The sequence below is a fragment of the Scaptodrosophila lebanonensis genome, unplaced genomic scaffold (assembly GCF_003285725.1).
Source record: "Scaptodrosophila lebanonensis strain 11010-0011.00,11010-0021.00 unplaced genomic scaffold, SlebRS2 tig00000001-arrow-pilon, whole genome shotgun sequence".
Classification (NCBI taxonomy): domain Eukaryota; kingdom Metazoa; phylum Arthropoda; class Insecta; order Diptera; family Drosophilidae; genus Scaptodrosophila; species Scaptodrosophila lebanonensis.
Window position 1 is genome coordinate 22,030,239 of NW_022060529.1, and position 24,215 is coordinate 22,054,453.

The 24,215-nt window shown below is 39.0% G+C and overlaps 3 protein-coding genes across 9 annotated transcripts; all 3 read right to left on the reverse strand.

Annotated features, from left to right (window-relative positions):
• Positions 1 to 130: 130 nt before the first annotated feature.
• Positions 131 to 7,231, reverse strand: LOC115620069 (multidrug resistance-associated protein 1-like). 4 transcript variants are annotated; one of them, XM_030513237.1, is made up of 16 exons: positions 7,185 to 7,231; positions 5,994 to 6,051; positions 5,624 to 5,926; positions 5,284 to 5,562; positions 4,318 to 5,226; positions 4,129 to 4,266; positions 3,916 to 4,062; positions 3,772 to 3,856; positions 2,882 to 3,704; positions 2,662 to 2,818; positions 2,351 to 2,558; positions 1,876 to 2,096; positions 1,537 to 1,754; positions 967 to 1,473; positions 504 to 885; positions 131 to 446 (listed from the first exon to the last, which is right to left on the reverse strand). In XM_030513237.1, exons 2-16 carry the CDS (start codon positions 6,021 to 6,023, stop codon positions 255 to 257), a joined length of 4,599 nt encoding a protein of 1,532 aa, XP_030369097.1. In that variant the 5' UTR covers positions 6,024 to 6,051; positions 7,185 to 7,231; the 3' UTR covers positions 131 to 254. The 4 variants fall into 4 exon arrangements, with proteins under 4 accessions (XP_030369097.1, XP_030369105.1, XP_030369087.1 ...); XM_030513245.1 differs by lacking the exon at positions 7,185 to 7,231 and adding an exon at positions 7,118 to 7,149 and having other exon boundaries at positions 5,994 to 6,036; XM_030513227.1 differs by lacking the exon at positions 7,185 to 7,231 and having other exon boundaries at positions 5,994 to 6,131.
• Positions 7,232 to 7,787: 556 nt separating this feature from the next.
• Positions 7,788 to 14,804, reverse strand: LOC115620409 (multidrug resistance-associated protein 1-like). Of its 4 annotated transcripts, none has more exons than XM_030513641.1 (16): positions 14,758 to 14,804; positions 13,567 to 13,624; positions 13,197 to 13,499; positions 12,857 to 13,135; positions 11,891 to 12,799; positions 11,702 to 11,839; positions 11,489 to 11,635; positions 11,345 to 11,429; positions 10,455 to 11,277; positions 10,235 to 10,391; positions 9,924 to 10,131; positions 9,449 to 9,669; positions 9,110 to 9,327; positions 8,540 to 9,046; positions 8,077 to 8,458; positions 7,788 to 8,019 (listed from the first exon to the last, which is right to left on the reverse strand). In XM_030513641.1, the coding sequence occupies exons 2-16, from the start codon at positions 13,594 to 13,596 to the stop codon at positions 7,828 to 7,830; spliced, it is 4,599 nt and encodes a 1,532-aa protein (XP_030369501.1). In that variant the 5' UTR covers positions 13,597 to 13,624; positions 14,758 to 14,804; the 3' UTR covers positions 7,788 to 7,827. The 4 variants fall into 4 exon arrangements, with proteins under 4 accessions (XP_030369501.1, XP_030369510.1, XP_030369493.1 ...); XM_030513650.1 differs by lacking the exon at positions 14,758 to 14,804 and adding an exon at positions 14,691 to 14,722 and having other exon boundaries at positions 13,567 to 13,609; XM_030513633.1 differs by lacking the exon at positions 14,758 to 14,804 and having other exon boundaries at positions 13,567 to 13,704.
• A 556-nt stretch (positions 14,805 to 15,360) lies between these two features.
• Positions 15,361 to 22,795, reverse strand: LOC115634573 (canalicular multispecific organic anion transporter 2-like). Its single transcript, XM_030532397.1, has 16 exons — positions 22,727 to 22,795; positions 22,561 to 22,618; positions 22,196 to 22,504; positions 21,859 to 22,137; positions 20,386 to 21,279; positions 20,194 to 20,331; positions 19,205 to 19,351; positions 19,055 to 19,139; positions 18,165 to 18,987; positions 17,948 to 18,101; positions 17,616 to 17,823; positions 17,160 to 17,380; positions 16,685 to 16,902; positions 16,113 to 16,619; positions 15,650 to 16,031; positions 15,361 to 15,592 (listed from the first exon to the last, which is right to left on the reverse strand). The coding sequence occupies exons 2-16, from the start codon at positions 22,588 to 22,590 to the stop codon at positions 15,401 to 15,403; spliced, it is 4,587 nt and encodes a 1,528-aa protein (XP_030388257.1). The 5' UTR covers positions 22,591 to 22,618; positions 22,727 to 22,795; the 3' UTR covers positions 15,361 to 15,400.
• Between the last annotated feature and the right edge of the window lie 1,420 nt (positions 22,796 to 24,215).

The following is a 24,215-nucleotide window of genomic DNA, read 5'->3' on the forward strand; positions in this document are numbered from 1 at the left end:
TTTTTAATTATGATTTCAAAATGTACAAGAAATTTTTTAAAATTTGAAAGAAAGACGAATTATAATAAAAGAAAAGAATAATAAGCATAATCAAATTATTATAATTGTAGCTATTGTTATGTGAGTAAAATTGTGAGATTTTAATACTTACTTGGTTTTCAAGCCAAGATAGGGCGCAAAACTACGACTTACTAATTGCATTAAAATATAAGGCTAGTTTTTAAAAAAAGAATTTTAGGGTCAGTTAATCGTAATTAAACTAGTTTAGCATCCCTTGCCATTCTGTAGAAGTTAGACTTAGGATTGTCTAGTAATTCCGTTGGTGAGGAAAACTCTTTAACGGTTCCTTTATCCAACACAATTATTTTATCGGAGTCTAGTATGGTGTTAAGTCGATGGGCAATGGTCAACACTGTGCATTCCTTAAATTCCGAGCGAATAGTTTTCTGAGAAATGCAGGCAATCAGTTAGATGTTTAACTCTTCATTGAGAAAACCACTCACTTGTATCAGGTCATCAGTTTCCAAATCAACAGCCGCAGTGGCCTCATCCAACACGAGCACTTTGGTCTTGCGTAACAATGCCCGAGCCAAGCAAACCAACTGTCGTTGCCCCACCGACAAGTTCTCCCCGCCCTCCACAATGCTGTGATTCAGACCGGCAGGAAAGCCCTTCACAAACGATTTCAAGTGGGATAGCTCCAGGGCTTTCCAAATTTCATCGTCGCTTTTAACACCAAATGGATCCAAATTGATGCGCAGAGAGCCGGAGAATAGCACTGGATCCTGCGGAATGATGGATAGACGAGAGCGAAGCATGTGCAAGCCCAAGCTGGCAATATCGGTTCCATCGATCAATATCCGTCCTTCCGATGCTTCGATGATGCTGTCGAAAGGATAAGGAAATGTATTAATGATAAATTTTTGAGTGTTTTGATATACTAACATAACCATTTGTTCTACATACCGAAACATGGACAGCATTAAGCTTGATTTGCCTGAACCCGTGCGTCCCACGATGCCAATTTTCTCGCCGCCACCTACATGAAAGGTAACGCCATGCAATACTAGGTCCAAGCCTTCACGATAGCGCACCTTTAAATTTTCAAACGAAACACATCCCTCTTCAGGCCAGTTCTTTGACATCGACTTGTCCTTTTCTAGTTCCCATGCTGCCTCCTGCTTGGACTCTCCGTACTCCTTAATGCGCTCCACAGACACTATATTGGTCTCAATGTCAGACATCATACGCACCAGCCAGTTGAGAGTCTGCGTTACCTGCATTGCGTAGCTCACGGACAAGCCTACAAGGGCGGGATTAGTTTGACCTCCCAGTACGGCAAACAAGGAAGTAAACAAAATTATCATATTGCCAATCATCTCTAGGCGTACGGCCAGCCACCGTTTCGAAATTATGGCAGGATACCGACAGGTATGATTTTTGTCCACCCTGCTGTCCGACTCATCAATAAATCTGTACAAAAGTTGTAAGAATAGTAATCAAATGTGGACAGTAAACCAAAATAAAATAAGTTACCGCTCTTCCACAGAATAGGCTCGAATCGTTGATACTCCAGTAATCGATTCGCTAAAGTGAGAGTAAATGGGCGACCGAGAAACGGATTCCAACCGCTTCAATTGCCGAGAGGTGGGCACATAAAAGCGCTGAGTGAAGTAGTATAGGATGGCTATGGGCACGATGACGATCAGAAAGACGGGTGTTGCTAAGCTTATAACGCTTAGAGTGGCTAAGACCTTAAATACAGATTTGTAATAAAAGAGGATAATAACAGTATCTCTTATTTAGGCCCAAGACAACTTAATATTCAAGAAAAGTGAAGGGTGAGTCTTAATTATTGTTGATAAAATAGGTTACCATAATTGCCTGAGAGAGCACACCGCGAATATTTTGGGGCAATGAGTTATCGATTACATCGATATCATTCGAGAAGCGATTCACAATCCGTCCCAGTGGCGTCGTGTCGAAGAGCTCCATTGGCCATCGGAGGTTGTAATGCAGGAGCGTGTTATGCAGGGTGCGAGAGCATTTAAGACAACCCAGTGAATAGGCGAGAGCTGAGCCAAAATTCGTGACGACTGATCACAATCGATCGATTGTTTACAAAAGAGGGAGAGAGAGAGATAAACTCATTTAAAAGATAATTAAAAGTAATATTTTTATCTTTTTAGCGTATTTTCTAAATCAGACAAATCGAATGGAAAATGTTACGCGATTAAGGATTAGTAGGAATGAGTATAAAGCTCTAACCATGTTTAAAACAAACAAATAATTAAATAAAATCTACATATTAGGTATACTTGTAGTATGTATCCGAGTCCGCAGTACCTACCTATGCAGAAACCGAACGCCCCATAGACCCCCAGATACATGTCTCGCTTGCTGGTATCGTTAGAAACGTCGTCATCATTGGCCCATTTTGTGAGCCATAGACTAGAACCAACTTGGAAAGCTTGAAACACCAAGTTTAGGGCTAACATTGATATAGCCATAAATTTGCCGATACTCTTGACGTAGTGCCTGTAAACTGCAAGATCGACCTAAAAATGCAACATAAGAGAAAATTGAAAGGTTAAAATAAAAGACATCAATTAAATTGCAATTGGATGAATTTTAATCGTGGTGAGATTATTAGCCACTTACATTTCCAGTCTGTGACTTCTCCGACTCGATTAGTTTTCCTTCTACTTCTTCTTCTTTTTTTCTCAGCGAATAAGCGGAGATCTTGGATTCACGCGATTGCTGACGGCTAATGCGATTTTGCAAACCACCCATTAGGCTATCGTTGGAATATAGAGAACTAATAGAAAAGAGAAGTTATTCATTAATTTTTGAATACTTATTCCATGTGCGGCTTATTTACATAGAGTCGGAAAGGCTCTCCGATCGTGCTACATCAATGATCTTCTCAATAGTTTGCAGCAACCCGGGCTCACTGATTGTGCTAGACAGTTGCCGTTGAATCTTATCTAGGTCCTCATATTCCTTTTCGCCCTCCTGTAGATGCTGGATAAGGAATTCGGCAAAGGCTCCCCTATTCTGGAGTAACTCAGTGTAAGTTCCGCTTTCACTGATTTCGCCCAACTTCATGACATAAATGTTGTCCACTTGTGGCAAAAATGTAATGCCGTGTGTGACCAACACACGCGTTTTGTTCGCCAGCATACCCTTGGGTCCGATTACCTCCTCGAAGATATGTTTGCCTACATGGGAGTCAACGGCGCTCAGCGGATCATCTAGCAAATAGAGATCGGCGTTGCTGTAGACGGCGCGTGCCAACGAAATACGCTGCTTCTGGCCACCCGATAAATTGATGCCCTTTTCTCCGATCTCGGTCAGATCACCGGCCGACAGAATATCAATGTCGGCCCGTAATGCGCACGCCTCGATTACTCGATTGTACCGCCGACGATCGTATGGCTGGCCAAAAAGTATATTATCTCTCAGTGTGGCATTCTGAATCCAGGCCTGCTGGGGAACATACGCCAGCTTGCCAACCGTGTTGACACTACCAGACAACTTTTCCATTTCGCCGAGGAAGGCTTGAATCACGGATGACTTGCCGGAACCAACAGTGCCTACAATGGCTACAAGATTGTTTCTTGGCACTACAATGTTAATGTTTGTGAGCGTCTCGTTGTCATCGTCCCAGGAAAATGAAGCGTTTTCAATGGTCATCGGATGAGCTGCGTTCACGCCAAATTAACAGTAAAATTAATACAAGTATGTTGGCAGCACGGTGCAGATACTTACGTTTTGAGGCATCGTGTTGCACGTTGTTGGGGTCCAACTCTTCGCTGTTCAAGAATTTGTTCACGCGTGTGGCAGATACATATATCTAATAGGAAAAGAATACACATTTACAAGGATCCCATTTTATGCTTTCTTAAAACATACCTGCACCAAGGTTGGAATGAGAATGGGTAATACTGTTAGTTCAAAATTTAAAATATTAAATAAAGACAAAGAGACAAAGGTTTTAGTAGCATCGAGCACGTTGTTTTCGTCGATTAGTACGTAAGTTCCAAATGTAACCAAGGACACCTAAAAATTTGAAATTGCATTAATGTTGTTTGAGAATTCTATTTTAAAAGAGAACTGTAATCTTACCAAAAAGTTGGCGCACGACCAAATAAACAAGGAGCTGGCGTTCAAATAGGCCGATGATTTCAGCGTTGTGATTTCCTTTTCTCGTATATTCAGTACTTGCTTTTCAAAACTTGGTTCCCAGGCATAAAGCTTGAGCACCTAAAAATTCAAAAGTGTTATCACAAAGCTGTAGTGTGTAAAAAAACTTACCTTTATGCCACTTAAGATCTCATTCATAAGCTTTACACGTTCGTCCTTGTATCTCATTTGGCGTATTTGATACATCTTTAAGCGATTAACTATGAAACCATTTACCGGTATCAAGAGAATCAAAACCGTCAGACCAGCCAAGACCGAAGGGCCTAGCAACTGCCACAGGAAGTAGAGCACTAGCGAGATCTTTATTGGGGCTGACCACAAAATATTGACGTAGTATGTAAGTTCCACGAACCGCTGCGCATCGACAGCCATCAAATTAACAATTTCGCCGACAGTACACTCCTTTCGAGTGGCGTTCGATATGCGCAAAGCTTTGCGATAGATTCCATTGGTAAGCGCAATTCGAGTACGATGGCCGATCATGATAACGCGATCATGGTACTGGGACACAATTAGAGTCTGTATGCTGGCCAATACGAATAGAAGAACTGCGTACGTTATTCCCTTCCATTGCGGTTGTTGTTCCTTTTCGAAGTCTCCAACGAATCCAATAATCAAGCTCAAAACTTGCGGTTGTGCCAATGTCAGTATGTCAGCAATCAGCTTTAGAAACGAGCTGAAAAGAAATGCGCCGCCAAAGGACTTGAAGATTACCGGAATTATTGAAGCCATGACCTTCTTGTCTCGATTGCGCCCACCATGAGGATTTACGAATGACACATTGTCGTTGCTAAATTGGGCTTTTGGTTCCCATGTCAGAGAATCTTTCTTGTTTTTCAGCACATATTTGTTCCAGTTGTGAGCAAATGGCGGCATCACTTCCTTGCTGCTATCCTGTGGGCGTAAGTCCCAAAGATCTCCCTCCTCGAGAGGTTTGCGGAAGCCCTTGTATGACAATGCATCGAACCAGTAATAGGTAATGCGCGACAAAAAACTGGCGGAAAGTTGAGGCATCTCATTCTGCAATAGTCCAAGATTGGAATGCGTCAAAATAAAAACAGTAGAGTTTTTTTTTACCTTTCCTCGTTTGTATTTCGTCTGTCTGGGCATGCTGTCGGCAAAACAATTCAGCAACAGCATGGCACATGATGATGCAAAGAAAAAGAAGAAGCTACAATATTGGTAATTCTCCCAAGAGAAGTCTTCGACGTCGCTCCTGCGATTACGATCAGCTTGTAATTCCGAAAAACAGCGAGGTATGGAACAAACAGAAAGTAGGAACCAAAATAGGAAATGGCAACCAGACGTCTGTACTCCATATTTTCTATTCAGTGGAATGAATATGAAGGCCAGCAACTAAAAAAATTGTCATAATTAGCAAATATTGAATATAACACAGCGGTCTCCATGAACTTACAAAAGTAGCGAACTTAATAATGGGACTCCAAATATCTACGAGGTATATTTCAGCGGCAGATTCGTCGCCCTTCTTAACCAAAGCTATGATCAAATCTAATGCGGTTATGGCAAGAAGTCCGAGATTAATCACAAGCTTGCTTAAATTTAATTTGTTCCACGGAATGTCTTTATCAAAACTCGCTTTGAGGTAGTAGAAGTCGAATATAATAAACGTCCATAGAAATGCGCATGGTGCCCAGACAAGAGCAGTTTTTTCGAAACATGTTGTGAATTGCGGATCAGTTGTCCACCAGGTCTCGTTCTAAAATAAATATTTAAATGTTTATTCTATAGCCATTTTATCAAAAGATTGTGAATATGTAACTCACCCAAAACTTGGAGCCGCAGAACTGATCCATGAGCGTTGTTGAGCTTTAAATTGAATTACTTGAAAATATGTTGTATGACAATGTAAAGTATTATGTAATATAATCATGATTTTTTAATAGTTTAAAAAACAATATTTGTTATTAAACAAAACGAAATATGCACAGCGGTTTCTTGACCCGGCTGTTTACCGACAATGTAAACATTACCAGCTGATGCATACAAACATATGTACATATATGTATGTATAGTATAAGGAAAACGAAAACGCAATCCAGGGTGCAACTTTTGGCTCTCACCATCCACCTCCTTTTTTAACTACGACACACACTTAATAATTGTGTGGTGACGTGAGCTTTGAAACAACATATATCATTGCTTTTTCATGATTCCTATCCTAGGGAGCATGTTTTAAATTTTAAAAGAGCGGACAAAAGAACTTTGTCGCATCAGCGGGTTGGCAGGGCTGGTCGATACACTAGTTAAATAGACAGAGCGATTGAGGCACAGCTGATTGGGTTATTTTGCGTGGGAAATTGAAAAATGTAGTTAAATAAAATTTGTTTAACTATAAATTAATTAACTACAAACATTGTTGATATACTTAATAATTAGATCCGAAACGTTTGTTACAGTTATTATTAATATTGGGGGAAGTCGAATATGATTTTCTTACAGCAAATGTATGTACATACATATGTATTTTATTAAGGATCTTATCTTAACAAGTCATATACATACATACATATGTACATATTTAAATACCCAACCTTCAGAGCTGCTGTATAATTTAATCTACTTTGCTTAACATGGAATGTATTCTCTATTTTTATCTTTTATATTAAAATGTTATTGGTTAAACTGCACTGTATATGTAATTATGGATGTTCTATTACATGCATACATACTATGTACATACATATGTATGTATGTATGTATGTATGTATGTATGTATAATGTGTGACATAAATATGTACATAAATATGTATGAGCATATGAACGCTTATGTACGTAATAGATAATTTTACGCCGGCAATCCATATGAGTGTATGTTTATACATATGTACATACATATATCGGGGAAAATAGCCAATTTCACAATATGAGTAAAATACATTCGACGTACACTTGTTACGCAAGAGAAGACATATAGAAGCTCATCAACCGAAATTTAAAATAGCGATTATAATTACCACAGCAGATGAAATACAAAAATATTTAGATACGCGTTTGAATTCCGACAGCGGTCCGTTGAGGTGCTGTGCGTTTGAAGTTTTTAAATTGACTGGGAATGCAAACATGTAGCGCGGTGGTTATCATTTGCTTCAATGAGAACGTAGCCACGCTTACGAGTGAGCGAGCCAGAAATTATTACAAATTAGCCCGGCAGAGCATACAATTAATAAGGCAGACTCTGCTCTTTTTCTTTATCAATTGCTTTGTAATGGGATGCTTAAAAGATTTCCTATTATTCAGTCAACATCTCGATGAAAAAGCTTTAACTTTACCGTAGATGTATATGTACTATATCACTCTTATATCTTTATTTGGTAGAGCAATGAGTCAAACATTTGTTATTATTTTTGGGCGAGTATCTGAGCGACAACAATCAAGTTAACATACTCATTATCGACAGAGATAACGGCCAAAAAGATAAATAGAAAATCCCCTGACACACTGGTCAATGGACAACAATTATCTATAAGAAAAATTTATCTTTTTTATGAGGTCGTATAAACCACTTTCTTATTGTAGCAAAATTTTATTATTTGTAGTAAAAAGCAAAGTTGTTTAAGTAGCTGTTGTAGAAAATACTTTAGTGAGAGTTGATAAAAATTAAACAAGATTGGCATCCTTTGACATTCTGAAGAAGATAGAGTCAGGATCACTTAACAATTTGGTAGGTGAGGAAAACTCTTTAACGATACCGCAATCCAACACAATTATTTTATCGGAGTCTAGTATGGTGTTAAGTCGATGGGCAATGGTCAACACTGTGCATTCCTTAAACTCCGAGCGAATAGTTTTCTGAGAAATGCAGGCAATCAGTTAGATGTTTAACTCTTCATTGAGAAAACCACTCACTTGTATCAGGTCATCAGTTTCCAAATCAACAGCCGCAGTGGCCTCATCCAACACGAGCACTTTGGTCTTGCGTAACAATGCCCGAGCCAAGCAAACCAACTGTCGTTGCCCCACCGACAAGTTCTCCCCGCCCTCCACAATGCTGTGATTCAGACCGGCAGGAAAGCCCTTCACAAACGATTTCAAGTGGGATAGCTCCAGGGCTTTCCAAATTTCATCGTCGCTTTTAACACCAAATGGATCCAAATTGATGCGCAGAGAGCCGGAGAATAGCACTGGATCCTGCGGAATGATGGATAGACGAGAGCGAAGCATGTGCAAGCCCAAGCTGGCAATATCGGTTCCATCGATCAATATCCGTCCTTCCGATGCTTCGATGATGCTGTCGAAAGGATAAGGAAATGTATTAATGATAAATTTTTGAGTGTTTTGATATACTAACATAACCATTTGTTCTACATACCGAAACATGGACAGCATTAAGCTTGATTTGCCTGAACCCGTGCGTCCCACGATGCCAATTTTCTCGCCGCCACCTACATGAAAGGTAACGCCATGCAATACTAGGTCCAAGCCTTCACGATAGCGCACCTTTAAATTTTCAAACGAAACACATCCCTCTTCAGGCCAGTTCTTTGACATCGACTTGTCCTTTTCTAGTTCCCATGCTGCCTCCTGCTTGGACTCTCCGTACTCCTTAATGCGCTCCACAGACACTATATTGGTCTCAATGTCAGACATCATACGCACCAGCCAGTTGAGAGTCTGCGTTACCTGCATTGCGTAGCTCACGGACAAGCCTACAAGGGCGGGATTAGTTTGACCTCCCAGTACGGCAAACAAGGAAGTAAACAAAATTATCATATTGCCAATCATCTCTAGGCGTACGGCCAGCCACCGTTTCGAAATTATGGCAGGATACCGACAGGTATGATTTTTGTCCACCCTGCTGTCCGACTCATCAATAAATCTGTACAAAAGTTGTAAGAATAGTAATCAAATGTGGACAGTAAACCAAAATAAAATAAGTTACCGCTCTTCCACAGAATAGGCTCGAATCGTTGATACTCCAGTAATCGATTCGCTAAAGTGAGAGTAAATGGGCGACCGAGAAACGGATTCCAACCGCTTCAATTGCCGAGAGGTGGGCACATAAAAGCGCTGAGTGAAGTAGTATAGGATGGCTATGGGCACGATGACGATCAGAAAGACGGGTGTTGCTAAGCTTATAACGCTTAGAGTGGCTAAGACCTTAAATACAGATTTGTAATAAAAGAGGATAATAACAGTATCTCTTATTTAGGCCCAAGACAACTTAATATTCAAGAAAAGTGAAGGGTGAGTCTTAATTATTGTTGATAAAATAGGTTACCATAATTGCCTGAGAGAGCACACCGCGAATATTTTGGGGCAATGAGTTATCGATTACATCGATATCATTCGAGAAGCGATTCACAATCCGTCCCAGTGGCGTCGTGTCGAAGAGCTCCATTGGCCATCGGAGGTTGTAATGCAGGAGCGTGTTATGCAGGGTGCGAGAGCATTTAAGACAACCCAGTGAATAGGCGAGAGCTGAGCCAAAATTCGTGACGACTGATCACAATCGATCGATTGTTTACAAAAGAGGGAGAGAGAGAGATAAACTCATTTAAAAGATAATTAAAAGTAATATTTTTATCTTTTTAGCGTATTTTCTAAATCAGACAAATCGAATGGAAAATGTTACGCGATTAAGGATTAGTAGGAATGAGTATAAAGCTCTAACCATGTTTAAAACAAACAAATAATTAAATAAAATCTACATATTAGGTATACTTGTAGTATGTATCCGAGTCCGCAGTACCTACCTATGCAGAAACCGAACGCCCCATAGACCCCCAGATACATGTCTCGCTTGCTGGTATCGTTAGAAACGTCGTCATCATTGGCCCATTTTGTGAGCCATAGACTAGAACCAACTTGGAAAGCTTGAAACACCAAGTTTAGGGCTAACATTGATATAGCCATAAATTTGCCGATACTCTTGACGTAGTGCCTGTAAACTGCAAGATCGACCTAAAAATGCAACATAAGAGAAAATTGAAAGGTTAAAATAAAAGACATCAATTAAATTGCAATTGGATGAATTTTAATCGTGGTGAGATTATTAGCCACTTACATTTCCAGTCTGTGACTTCTCCGACTCGATTAGTTTTCCTTCTACTTCTTCTTCTTTTTTTCTCAGCGAATAAGCGGAGATCTTGGATTCACGCGATTGCTGACGGCTAATGCGATTTTGCAAACCACCCATTAGGCTATCGTTGGAATATAGAGAACTAATAGAAAAGAGAAGTTATTCATTAATTTTTGAATACTTATTCCATGTGCGGCTTATTTACATAGAGTCGGAAAGGCTCTCCGATCGTGCTACATCAATGATCTTCTCAATAGTTTGCAGCAACCCGGGCTCACTGATTGTGCTAGACAGTTGCCGTTGAATCTTATCTAGGTCCTCATATTCCTTTTCGCCCTCCTGTAGATGCTGGATAAGGAATTCGGCAAAGGCTCCCCTATTCTGGAGTAACTCAGTGTAAGTTCCGCTTTCACTGATTTCGCCCAACTTCATGACATAAATGTTGTCCACTTGTGGCAAAAATGTAATGCCGTGTGTGACCAACACACGCGTTTTGTTCGCCAGCATACCCTTGGGTCCGATTACCTCCTCGAAGATATGTTTGCCTACATGGGAGTCAACGGCGCTCAGCGGATCATCTAGCAAATAGAGATCGGCGTTGCTGTAGACGGCGCGTGCCAACGAAATACGCTGCTTCTGGCCACCCGATAAATTGATGCCCTTTTCTCCGATCTCGGTCAGATCACCGGCCGACAGAATATCAATGTCGGCCCGTAATGCGCACGCCTCGATTACTCGATTGTACCGCCGACGATCGTATGGCTGGCCAAAAAGTATATTATCTCTCAGTGTGGCATTCTGAATCCAGGCCTGCTGGGGAACATACGCCAGCTTGCCAACCGTGTTGACACTACCAGACAACTTTTCCATTTCGCCGAGGAAGGCTTGAATCACGGATGACTTGCCGGAACCAACAGTGCCTACAATGGCTACAAGATTGTTTCTTGGCACTACAATGTTAATGTTTGTGAGCGTCTCGTTGTCATCGTCCCAGGAAAATGAAGCGTTTTCAATGGTCATCGGATGAGCTGCGTTCACGCCAAATTAACAGTAAAATTAATACAAGTATGTTGGCAGCACGGTGCAGATACTTACGTTTTGAGGCATCGTGTTGCACGTTGTTGGGGTCCAACTCTTCGCTGTTCAAGAATTTGTTCACGCGTGTGGCAGATACATATATCTAATAGGAAAAGAATACACATTTACAAGGATCCCATTTTATGCTTTCTTAAAACATACCTGCACCAAGGTTGGAATGAGAATGGGTAATACTGTTAGTTCAAAATTTAAAATATTAAATAAAGACAAAGAGACAAAGGTTTTAGTAGCATCGAGCACGTTGTTTTCGTCGATTAGTACGTAAGTTCCAAATGTAACCAAGGACACCTAAAAATTTGAAATTGCATTAATGTTGTTTGAGAATTCTATTTTAAAAGAGAACTGTAATCTTACCAAAAAGTTGGCGCACGACCAAATAAACAAGGAGCTGGCGTTCAAATAGGCCGATGATTTCAGCGTTGTGATTTCCTTTTCTCGTATATTCAGTACTTGCTTTTCAAAACTTGGTTCCCAGGCATAAAGCTTGAGCACCTAAAAATTCAAAAGTGTTATCACAAAGCTGTAGTGTGTAAAAAAACTTACCTTTATGCCACTTAAGATCTCATTCATAAGCTTTACACGTTCGTCCTTGTATCTCATTTGGCGTATTTGATACATCTTTAAGCGATTAACTATGAAACCATTTACCGGTATCAAGAGAATCAAAACCGTCAGACCAGCCAAGACCGAAGGGCCTAGCAACTGCCACAGGAAGTAGAGCACTAGCGAGATCTTTATTGGGGCTGACCACAAAATATTGACGTAGTATGTAAGTTCCACGAACCGCTGCGCATCGACAGCCATCAAATTAACAATTTCGCCGACAGTACACTCCTTTCGAGTGGCGTTCGATATGCGCAAAGCTTTGCGATAGATTCCATTGGTAAGCGCAATTCGAGTACGATGGCCGATCATGATAACGCGATCATGGTACTGGGACACAATTAGAGTCTGTATGCTGGCCAATACGAATAGAAGAACTGCGTACGTTATTCCCTTCCATTGCGGTTGTTGTTCCTTTTCGAAGTCTCCAACGAATCCAATAATCAAGCTCAAAACTTGCGGTTGTGCCAATGTCAGTATGTCAGCAATCAGCTTTAGAAACGAGCTGAAAAGAAATGCGCCGCCAAAGGACTTGAAGATTACCGGAATTATTGAAGCCATGACCTTCTTGTCTCGATTGCGCCCACCATGAGGATTTACGAATGACACATTGTCGTTGCTAAATTGGGCTTTTGGTTCCCATGTCAGAGAATCTTTCTTGTTTTTCAGCACATATTTGTTCCAGTTGTGAGCAAATGGCGGCATCACTTCCTTGCTGCTATCCTGTGGGCGTAAGTCCCAAAGATCTCCCTCCTCGAGAGGTTTGCGGAAGCCCTTGTATGACAATGCATCGAACCAGTAATAGGTAATGCGCGACAAAAAACTGGCGGAAAGTTGAGGCATCTCATTCTGCAATAGTCCAAGATTGGAATGCGTCAAAATAAAAACAGTAGAGTTTTTTTTTACCTTTCCTCGTTTGTATTTCGTCTGTCTGGGCATGCTGTCGGCAAAACAATTCAGCAACAGCATGGCACATGATGATGCAAAGAAAAAGAAGAAGCTACAATATTGGTAATTCTCCCAAGAGAAGTCTTCGACGTCGCTCCTGCGATTACGATCAGCTTGTAATTCCGAAAAACAGCGAGGTATGGAACAAACAGAAAGTAGGAACCAAAATAGGAAATGGCAACCAGACGTCTGTACTCCATATTTTCTATTCAGTGGAATGAATATGAAGGCCAGCAACTAAAAAAATTGTCATAATTAGCAAATATTGAATATAACACAGCGGTCTCCATGAACTTACAAAAGTAGCGAACTTAATAATGGGACTCCAAATATCTACGAGGTATATTTCAGCGGCAGATTCGTCGCCCTTCTTAACCAAAGCTATGATCAAATCTAATGCGGTTATGGCAAGAAGTCCGAGATTAATCACAAGCTTGCTTAAATTTAATTTGTTCCACGGAATGTCTTTATCAAAACTCGCTTTGAGGTAGTAGAAGTCGAATATAATAAACGTCCATAGAAATGCGCATGGTGCCCAGACAAGAGCAGTTTTTTCGAAACATGTTGTGAATTGCGGATCAGTTGTCCACCAGGTCTCGTTCTAAAATAAATATTTAAATGTTTATTCTATAGCCATTTTATCAAAAGATTGTGAATATGTAACTCACCCAAAACTTGGAGCCGCAGAACTGATCCATGAGCGTTGTTGAGCTTTAAATTGAATTACTTGAAAATATGTTGTATGACAATGTAAAGTATTATGTAATATAATCATGATTTTTTAATAGTTTAAAAAACAATATTTGTTATTAAACAAAACGAAATATGCACAGCGGTTTCTTGACCCGGCTGTTTACCGACAATGTAAACATTACCAGCTGATGCATACAAACATATGTACATATATGTATGTATAGTATAAGGAAAACGAAAACGCAATCCAGGGTGCAACTTTTGGCTCTCACCATCCACCTCCTTTTTTAACTACGACACACACTTAATAATTGTGTGGTGACGTGAGCTTTGAAACAACATATATCATTGCTTTTTCATGATTCCTATCCTAGGGAGCATGTTTTAAATTTTAAAAGAGCGGACAAAAGAACTTTGTCGCATCAGCGGGTTGGCAGGGCTGGTCGATACACTAGTTAAATAGACAGAGCGATTGAGGCACAGCTGATTGGGTTATTTTGCGTGGGAAATTGAAAAATGTAGTTAAATAAAATTTGTTTAACTATAAATTAATTAACTACAAACATTGTTGATATACTTAATAATTAGATCCGAAACGTTTGTTACAGTTATTATTAATATTGGGGGAAGTCGAATATGATTTTCTTACAGCAAATGTATGTACATACATATGTATTTTATTAAGGATCTTATCTTAACAAGTCATATACATACATACATATGTACATATTTAAATACCCAACCTTCAGAGCTGCTGTATAATTTAATCTACTTTGCTTAACATGGAATGTATTCTCTATTTTTATCTTTTATATTAAAATGTTATTGGTTAAACTGCACTGTATATGTAATTATGGATGTTCTATTACATGCATACATACTATGTACATACATATGTATGTATGTATGTATGTATGTATGTATGTATAATGTGTGACATAAATATGTACATAAATATGTATGAGCATATGAACGCTTATGTACGTAATAGATAATTTTACGCCGGCAATCCATATGAGTGTATGTTTATACATATGTACATACATATATCGGGGAAAATAGCCAATTTCACAATATGAGTAAAATACATTCGACGTACACTTGTTACGCAAGAGAAGACATATAGAAGCTCATCAACCGAAATTTAAAATAGCGATTATAATTACCACAGCAGATGAAATACAAAAATATTTAGATACGCGTTTGAATTCCGACAGCGGTCCGTTGAGGTGCTGTGCGTTTGAAGTTTTTAAATTGACTGGGAATGCAAACATGTAGCGCGGTGGTTATCATTTGCTTCAATGAGAACGTAGCCACGCTTACGAGTGAGCGAGCCAGAAATTATTACAAATTAGCCCGGCAGAGCATACAATTAATAAGGCAGACTCTGCTCTTTTTCTTTATCAATTGCTTTGTAATGGGATGCTTAAAAGATTTCCTATTATTCAGTCAACATCTCGATGAAAAAGCTTTAACTTTACCGTAGATGTATATGTACTATATCACTCTTATATCTTTATTTGGTAGAGCAATGAGTCAAACATTTGTTATTATTTTTGGGCGAGTATCTGAGCGACAACAATCAAGTTAACATACTCATTATCGACAGAGATAACGGCCAAAAAGATAAATAGAAAATCCCCTGACACACTGGTCAATGGACAACAATTATCTATAAGAAAAATTTATCTTTTTTATGAGGTCGTATAAACCACTTTCTTATTGTAGCAAAATTTTATTATTTGTAGTAAAAAGCAAAGTTGTTTAAGTAGCTGTTGTAGAAAATACTTTAGTGAGAGTTGATAAAAATTAAACAAGATTGGCATCCTTTGACATTCTGAAGAAGATAGAGTCAGGATCACTTAACAATTTGGTAGGTGAGGAAAACTCTTTAACGATACCGCAATCCAACACAATTATTTTATCGGAGTCTAGTATGGTGTTAAGTCGATGGGCAATGGTCAACACTGTGCATTCCTTAAACTCCGAGCGAATAGTTTTCTGAGAAATGCAGGCAATCAGTTAGATGTTTAACTCTTCATTGAGAAAACCACTCACTTGTATGAGGTCATCAGTTTCCAAATCAACAGCCGCAGTGGCCTCATCCAACACGAGCACTTTGGTCTTGCGTAACAATGCCCGAGCCAAGCAAACCAACTGTCGTTGCCCCACCGACAAGTTCTCCCCGCCCTCCACAATGCTGTGATTCAGGCCGGCAGGAAAGCCCTTCACAAACGATTTCAAGTGGGATAGCTCCAGGGCTTTCCAAATATCATCGTCGCTTTTAACACCAAATGGATCCAAATTGATGCGCAGAGAGCCGGAGAATAGCACTGGATCCTGCGGAATGATGGATAGACGTGAGCGAAGCATGTGCAAGCCCAAGCTGGCAATATCGGTTCCATCGATCAATATCCGTCCTTCCGATGCTTCGATGATGCTGTCGAAAGGATAAGGAAATGTATAAATGATAAATTTTTGAGTGTTTTGATATACTAATATAACCATTTGTTCTACATACCGAAACATGGACAGCATTAAGCTTGATTTTCCTGAACCCGTGCGTCCCACGATGCCAATTTTCTCGCCGCCACGTACATAAAAGGTAACGCCATGCAATACTAGATCTAAGCCCTTGCGATAACGCACCTTTAAATTTTCAAACGAGACACATCCCTCTTCAGGCCAGTTCTTCGACTTCGACATGTCCTGCTCCTGTTCCCATGGTGCCTCCTGCTTGGACTCGCTGTACTCCTTGATTCGCTCGACGGATACGATATTTGTCTCCACATCAGATATCGTGCGAACCAGCCAGTTTAAAATCTGTGTTACCTGCATTGCGTAGGTCACTGACAAGCCTACAAGAGCTGGATTGGTCTGGCCCCCCAGCACGGCAAACAAGGAAGTAAACAAGATGATCATATTACCGAGCATTTCCAATCGTACAGCAAGCCAACGGTTTGAAATCATAGAGGGATATTTGAATGCTTGATTTTTGTCCACCTTGGCGTCCGACTCATTGATAAAGCTGAAGCAAAGGGATATGAAAGCATTCATTGAATTTCAACAGCAAATAATAATAGTAAATGTTACCGATTCTTCACGGAAAAGGCTCGAATCGTGGATACACCAGTAAGTGTCTCACTGAAGTGTGAGTAAATGGGTGAACGAGATATGGACTCCAACCTCTTCAATTGCCTAGCGGTGGGCACGAAAAAGCGCTGCGTGTAGAAGTACATAACGGCAATGGGTACAATGGCCACCAGAAAGATGGGAGTTGATAAGCTAATTACCACAATTGTGGTTAAGACCTTGAAAAGTGATTATCGGTAAAAGAGGAAGGAAGTAGTTAACTTAGTTATTTGAAGAAATTAGATAATCATTTTCGATTAAATCAATTTCCCAAACACTTTTGTCGAAAGCTTTAATCATATCAATATAAATAGAATTGTGATAACATTGAGTCGGATCAGAAAAGACTTTGAAGGTAGTCTGAATAGAATACGGTCGTCATTATTATAGTTTTTGGTGATCTTAATTAATTTAATGTATATTAAACTTTATTTACCGCAAATCCCTCGATCAACATGCCGTGAACATTGGAGGGCAACACGTTGTCGATTACATCAATGTCATTCGAAAACCGATTCACAATCCGTCCCAGTGGCGTCGTATCGAAGAGCTCCATAGGCCATCGCAAGTTATAATGCAAGAGGGTGGAATGCAAAGCCCGCGCGCATCGTAGACTTCCAAGCGAGTATGTGAGTGTCGAAAAAAAACTTGTGGCAACTGATCATAAGAATCGAACGATAGACAAAATTTTTTATCAAACAACATATGAAAGATAACTTGAAATATTTTAAAGTCCTCTGCTTGATTAAACTAATCTTGATTTAGAAAGCATTTTCACTTATTTTATGTTTTGTCATCCATGGTTATGAACTCGTGAAGAGTGAAGAGTACAACAAAAGAATTGAGAATTAAGGTAGAATGAAAATATATGGTCAATAAAAGATTAACATGCCTATACAGAAACCGAATGCACTGTAGAGTCCCAAATACATATCTCGTTTGCTAGTGCTGTTAGCCACATCGTTATCATTAGCCCATTCTGTAAGACATAGACTAGAACCGACTTTGAATGCTTCGCAAACAAAGTTAAGAGCTAGCACTGCTATAGCCATAAATACGCCGATACTCTTAACGTAATGCTTGTAAACGGCAAGATCGACCTGAAAATGCAACGTAAGAGAAAATTGAAAGGTTAAAGTAAAGGAATGCAATTTAATTCAAATTGGATAGATTGCAGACATGGAAGAACCATTTATCCCAATGGTGAGATTATTAGCCACTTACATTTCCAGTCTGTGACTTCTCCGACTCGATTAGTTTTCCTTCTACTTCTTCTTTTTTTCTCAGCGAATGAGCGGAGATCTTGGATTCACGCGATTGCTGACGGCTAATGCGATTTTGCAAACCACCCATTAGACTATCGTTGGAATATAGAGAACTAATACAAAAGAGAAGTTATTCATTAATTTTTGAATACTTATTCCATGTGCGGCTTATTTACATAGAGTCGGAAAGGCTCTCCGATCGTGCTACATCAATGATCTTCTCAATAGTTTGCAGCAACCCGGGCTCACTGATTGTGCTAGACAGTTGCCGTTGAATCTTATCTAGGTCCTCTTGTTCCACTTCGCCCACCTGTAGATGCTGGATAAGGAATTCGGCAAAGGCTCCCCTATTCTGGAGCAATTCACTGTAAGTTCCGCTTTCACTGATTTCGCCCAACTTCATGACATAAATGTTGTCCACTTGTGGCAAAAATGTAATGCCGTGTGTGACCAACACACGCGTTTTGTTCGCCAGCATACCCTTGGGTCCGATTACCTCCTCGAAGATATGTTTGCCTACATGGGAGTCAACGGCGCTCAGCGGATCATCTAGCAAATAGAGATCGGCGTTGCTGTAGACGGCGCGTGCCAACGAAATACGCTGCTTCTGGCCACCCGATAAATTGATGCCCTTTTCTCCGATCTCGGTCAGATCACCGGCCGACAGAATATCAATGTCGGCCCGTAATGCGCACGCCTCGATTACTCGATTGTACCGCCGACGATCATAAGGCTGGCCAAAAAGTATATTATCTCTCAGTGTGGCATTCTGAATCCAGGCCTGCTGGGGAACATACGCCAGCTTGCCAACCGTGTTGACACTACCAGACAACTTTTCCATTTCGCCGAGGAAGGCTTGAATCACGGATGACTTGCCGGAACCAACAGTGCCTACAATGGCTACAAGATTGTTTCTTGGCACTACAATGTTAATGTTTGTGAGCGTCTCGTTGTCATCGTCCCAGGAAAATGAAGCGTTTTCAATGGTCATCGGATGAGCTGCGTTCACGCCAAATTAACAGTAAAATTAATACAAGTATGTTGGCAGCACGGTGCAGACACTTACGTTTTGAGGCATCGTGTTGCACGTTGTTGGGGTCCAACTCTTCGCTGTTCAAGAATTTGTTTATGCGTTTAACAGACACTTGTATCTATTTGAAAGAGAGGCAAATAAAAATTAAATAATGAGTTCATTTTATACCTTGACTTAGCTAACCTGTACCAAGCTGGTAACAAGAATAGGTAATATTGTCAATTCCCGACTTAGGATATTAAATAGAGACAGCGAGACAAAGGCTTTATTAGCGTCGAGCACGTTGTTTTCGTCGATCAATACATAAGTGCCAAATGTTACCAATGCGACCTGAAAATAATAATAAGTATAAAACATACACACACGTATTTTGTTTTTTAGATGGTTCAAGTTTGTTTGCATGGTAACTATAACTAGGCCATGACACTACATTCTGAGAAAAACTTCAAATCGCCCTATAATATAGAAAATCGTTTGTGTTTCTGTCTAATAAAATTAATTAAATATACTAAAGTAGAATTTAACTTTTTAAAACTACAGACAGTTTTCTAAACTTGAAAATATTTTGGGTATGTGGGCTTGATCCATTTCAAAAGTTAATACACCTCTGCAAATGTATTTGGAAAACACTTTTAATATGTATATATTTTTTCTGTGCGATTCAAAAGCTTGTTATTCTTTTAGTTTTTAAATCGAATTTGATAGTATTACCGGATTTTTGTTAATTCTTATCCTTGGGTTAGCACAATAAAAACGAGGCCACCCATATTCCCAGTAGGTAAATGGTACAATAAATAATTGTAGCTCCCATTATCAACATCTATAAATTAGTTACCTTTTGTAGATTAGTCATAAGGAAATACAATATAACATTACAATTAAAATAGAAGATTGAATATTTCAAATTTATAGGTGCTCTCTTTAAAATTCTGATATCAATATGCTCGTACAAGGTATACAATTTCTGAAATCAATTTGTGTCGAAAGATAAACAAGAGTGCCATGCGCATGGATTCTGGAATAAATGTTGCTTCGAAAGAATTTTGAATATGGCAGTTCGATAGGAATATACTTATACACACATATATACACGTACATATCTATATACATACAAGTATGTAACGAAACTAGTGGGCTACGTGGATATTATTTTTGATATTGATTATTCTTACCAAAACGTTGGCGCAAGACCAAAGAAACCAGGAGCTTGCGTTAAGATAGGCTGTGGACTTTAGTGTTTTGATTTCCTTCTCACGTATATTTAGTACTTGCTTCTCGAAACTAGGCTCCCAGGCATAAAGCTTGAGCACCTGAAAATTTAAACTGAGTTAACAAAGGCTCAGTGAGGAAACAAACTTACTAACCTTTATGCCATTTAAAATCTCATTCATTAGCTTGATACGTTCGTCCTTGTATTGCATTTGACGAATTTGGTATTTCCGTGTACGACTGGCAATGAAACCATTCAGCGGTATCAACATGAACATAACGACAAGTCCTCCCAAAACAGAAGGACCTAGAAGCTGCCACAGAAAAAACAGTGCTACTCCGATCTTCAATGGAGCAGACCACAGAGTGTTGATGAAGTGCGTGAATTCAACGAAGCGTTGCGCATCTACAGCCATCAGGTTGACAATTTCACCCACAGTGGACTCCTTTCGACTGGAGTTCGATATGCGCAAAGACTTGCGATAAATGGAATTAATCAGCGCTGTTCGAGTGCGCCGGCCTACAATGAGTATGCGATGGAAGTATTGGGCCAACATCAAGGTCTGCAATACGGCCAATACAAACAGCAGAATGGCATACATTATGCCTTTCCATTGGGGCTGCTGTTCCCCCTCGAAGTCCGAAACAAATTCAATAATTAGGCTTAAGACTTGCGGCTGTACCAATGCCAGTATATTTGTGATTAACTTCAAAAGCGAACTGAAAAGAATTACGCCACCGAAGGACCTGAAGATTACGGGCAATATTGAGACCATGTCCTTCTTTGTACGGTTTCTCCAACTTTTTGGTTTAACGAATGTCACCTTTTCATTTTCGTATTTCGCTTTTGACTCCCAAGCCAGTGAAGGCTTATATTTGTGCCAGTGGTAGGCGAAAGTTGGCATCACCTCCTTGCTACTGTCCCGTGGACAAAGGTCCCAAAGGTCTGCTTCCTCGAGAGATTTCCGGTAGCCCTTCCTGGCCATTCCATCAAACCAATAATACGTAATGCGCGACAAGAAACTGGCGGAAAGTTCCGGCATCTCATTCTGCAATAATATTTGAGCATATTGTTGTACGATATACTCTACCATATGGTGTACTTAAATTTCAAAAGTCTACAGATATGATGTTAAATGAATCATAATAAATAAACAATTTAGTTGAATAAAATTGTCAGTGGCTTATAGAGCGTTAAAAAAGGGAGTGAAAATAATGAATTTTTTTGTAACTCAAAAATCATTCACTTAACTTTGGGAAAGCGAGAAATTTACCAACATTACCTTTTTTAGGATTATCTATTTTCACCATGATTTAAATTTAAATTTTTAATCATTCTCTCAAAATGTAATGATTTATTTAATATGATTTGATCAAAAATAAAACTCAAGGTGTAATTTTGCCCGCAAATATTTTTTAAGGATGTTTTTTTTTTTAGCTCAAAACTGGTTCGGGTTGGTCTTGGCTCATTGTTTAAGGATATATATAAATTTTAAAAATAATCATTATTAAATGAGTTTTTTTGTTTAAAAATAATGAATATTAGTTAGGTTGTGAAGTAAAACTCATTTTTATAATAACACATAATAATTACACTCCCTGAAAAAAAACAGTAGAGTATTTTTTACCTTTTCCCGTTTGTATTTCGTCTGTCTGGGCATGCTGTCGGCAAAACAATTCAGCAACAGCATGGCACATGATGATGCAAAGAAAAAGAAGAAGCTACAATATTGGTAATTCTCCCAAAATAAGTCTTGTACTTCGCTCCTGCGATTTCGATCAGCTTGTACTTCCGAAATACAGCGAGGTATGGAACAAACAGAAAGTAGGAACCAAAATAGGAACTGGCAACCAGACGTCTGTACCCCATATTTTCTATTCAGTGGAATGAATATGAAGGCCAGCAACTAAAAAATTGTCAATTAGCAAATATTGAATATAACACAGCGGTCTCCATGAACTTACAAAAGTAGCGAACTTAATAATGGGACTCCAAATATCTACGAGGTATATTTCAGCGGCAGATTCGTCGCCCTTCTTAACCAAAGCTATGATCAAATCTAATGCGGTTATGGCCAGAAGTCCGAGATTAATCACAAGCTTGCTTAAATTTAATTTGTTCCACGGAATATCTTTATCAAAACTCGCTTTGAGGTAGTAGAAGTCGAATATAATAAACGTCCATAGAAATGCGCATGGTGCCCAGACAAGAGCAGTTTTTTCGAAACATGTTGTGAATTGCGGATCGGTTGTCCACCAGGTTTTGTTGGAATCCTAAATATATGTTTAACTCTACTCATTCTTTTGTCAAATGGATGCAGATAGCTTACCCAAAAATTAGATCCGCAGAATTGGTCCATATATGGAAGGTAATCTCTAAGGTATGCTCTATAAGTATTAGTAATATACTATTTTCACTTTATTTTGAGGAATAAGAAATTGTCAAATCAAAATTATAAATAGCTTTAGTTGCTTGAAACAATTGCGGCTTAATACCTTTTTAGTTTTATTATTTACAATTTATTTAAAGATTGCAAATCTACAAAGCACAGAATTCGTAAAGTTGCTAGACAAGTTTTATGCACATTGCACAATCTCCATGTAAGTATTTAAATTCTCTATTCCATTATCTCTCAAATATTGTTTGATGTAATATTATGGCTGTTTAAGGTTTTGTATATTTTTGCTTTACTCTTTCAGAATTTTACAAATTGTGTCGCATTAATTCTGAAAGATTACACTTGTTACGCTTTAAAAACAACAAAAATTAAAGATACACCAAGAGCAATTTGAAATCTAACAATGTTTATTACGATGGCAGTTGAAATGCCTATAAAATGTCATCTACATGCGCGTAGAAAACTGATTTCACCCGCCCGAAGCTAAAAAGCTACTGGGGATTCAAATGCACAGTGCGGTGTTTATCAATTGTTTCTATGAGAATGCACGTCATTCTTAAAAGGGCGCAGGGGCGTAGGCAGCTTTTACCAAAAGGGGGCCCAAAAATTAAAATTTTGATTAAATAATGCACGAAGCATTTAAAAAATAACTTATTTTTATGATCAATGAAAAAACTTCAACAAATCCAACTCAGAACCATTTTAAGGCGAAATAGTGCGTCATAATAATGAACGGCCCCCCTGCCTACGCCCTTGTGTATATACTTTGTGGAGTCTGCCACGCCTCCTTCTGCCTGTTACATTTTCAGCTCGCGCAATATACTCTTCTACTACATTTAATGAACAGAGTACAAAAAGTGAAAAAATTGCAGCTTTGTCTTTAGTTTTTACCAATAGTTGCCAATGACATCACTAGATTAAGCTATCTTTATTTCAAAAGTGTGCGTAATTTGTAAAGTTATGAAATCCAAAAAATTAAATAAACACGTGTTATCTGGATATTAGGAGAGTCAACATACCAAGTGTGGTTTATGTAGATTTAGAAATGTGGATACAGTTTGTGGTCATACTTGTAGTACTGGAGTAAAACCTACTAAACGCTACTATGTTTTCTTAGAATTGACCGATTTAAATGAATTTAAAACAAAAGTAGATAACTGCTTGTGACAATTTTGATTTTTGTAGCTTTTGAAATGTGGACAGTATTGACGAACATTTGTTGCGGGAAAAGGGGGGAGAACATTCAAAAAAATAACATAAGCTCGTCCTTTCTCGATTGCTCTCGTCATGCTGATTAAGAATAAATTTACATACATACATACAAGTATATATTTTATGGGGTCGTAGATGCTTTATTCTGCCTGTTACCTACATTGCACATAATATACCCTTTTTGCCCTACGGGTTCAGAGTATGAAAACAAAATACACGCCGTGCTTGTGTCGTTGATCGAATGCTCTCACGTTGGTTTTTGTTGTGGATGTTGTTGTAGTGCTCCCGACTAAGTTTTTCGTGTCCCCCACTTATCTGAAAAGTTCAGCTGGAACTTTTAGTTAGAACTCAATTCAAAAAGCTTCTGAAAATAT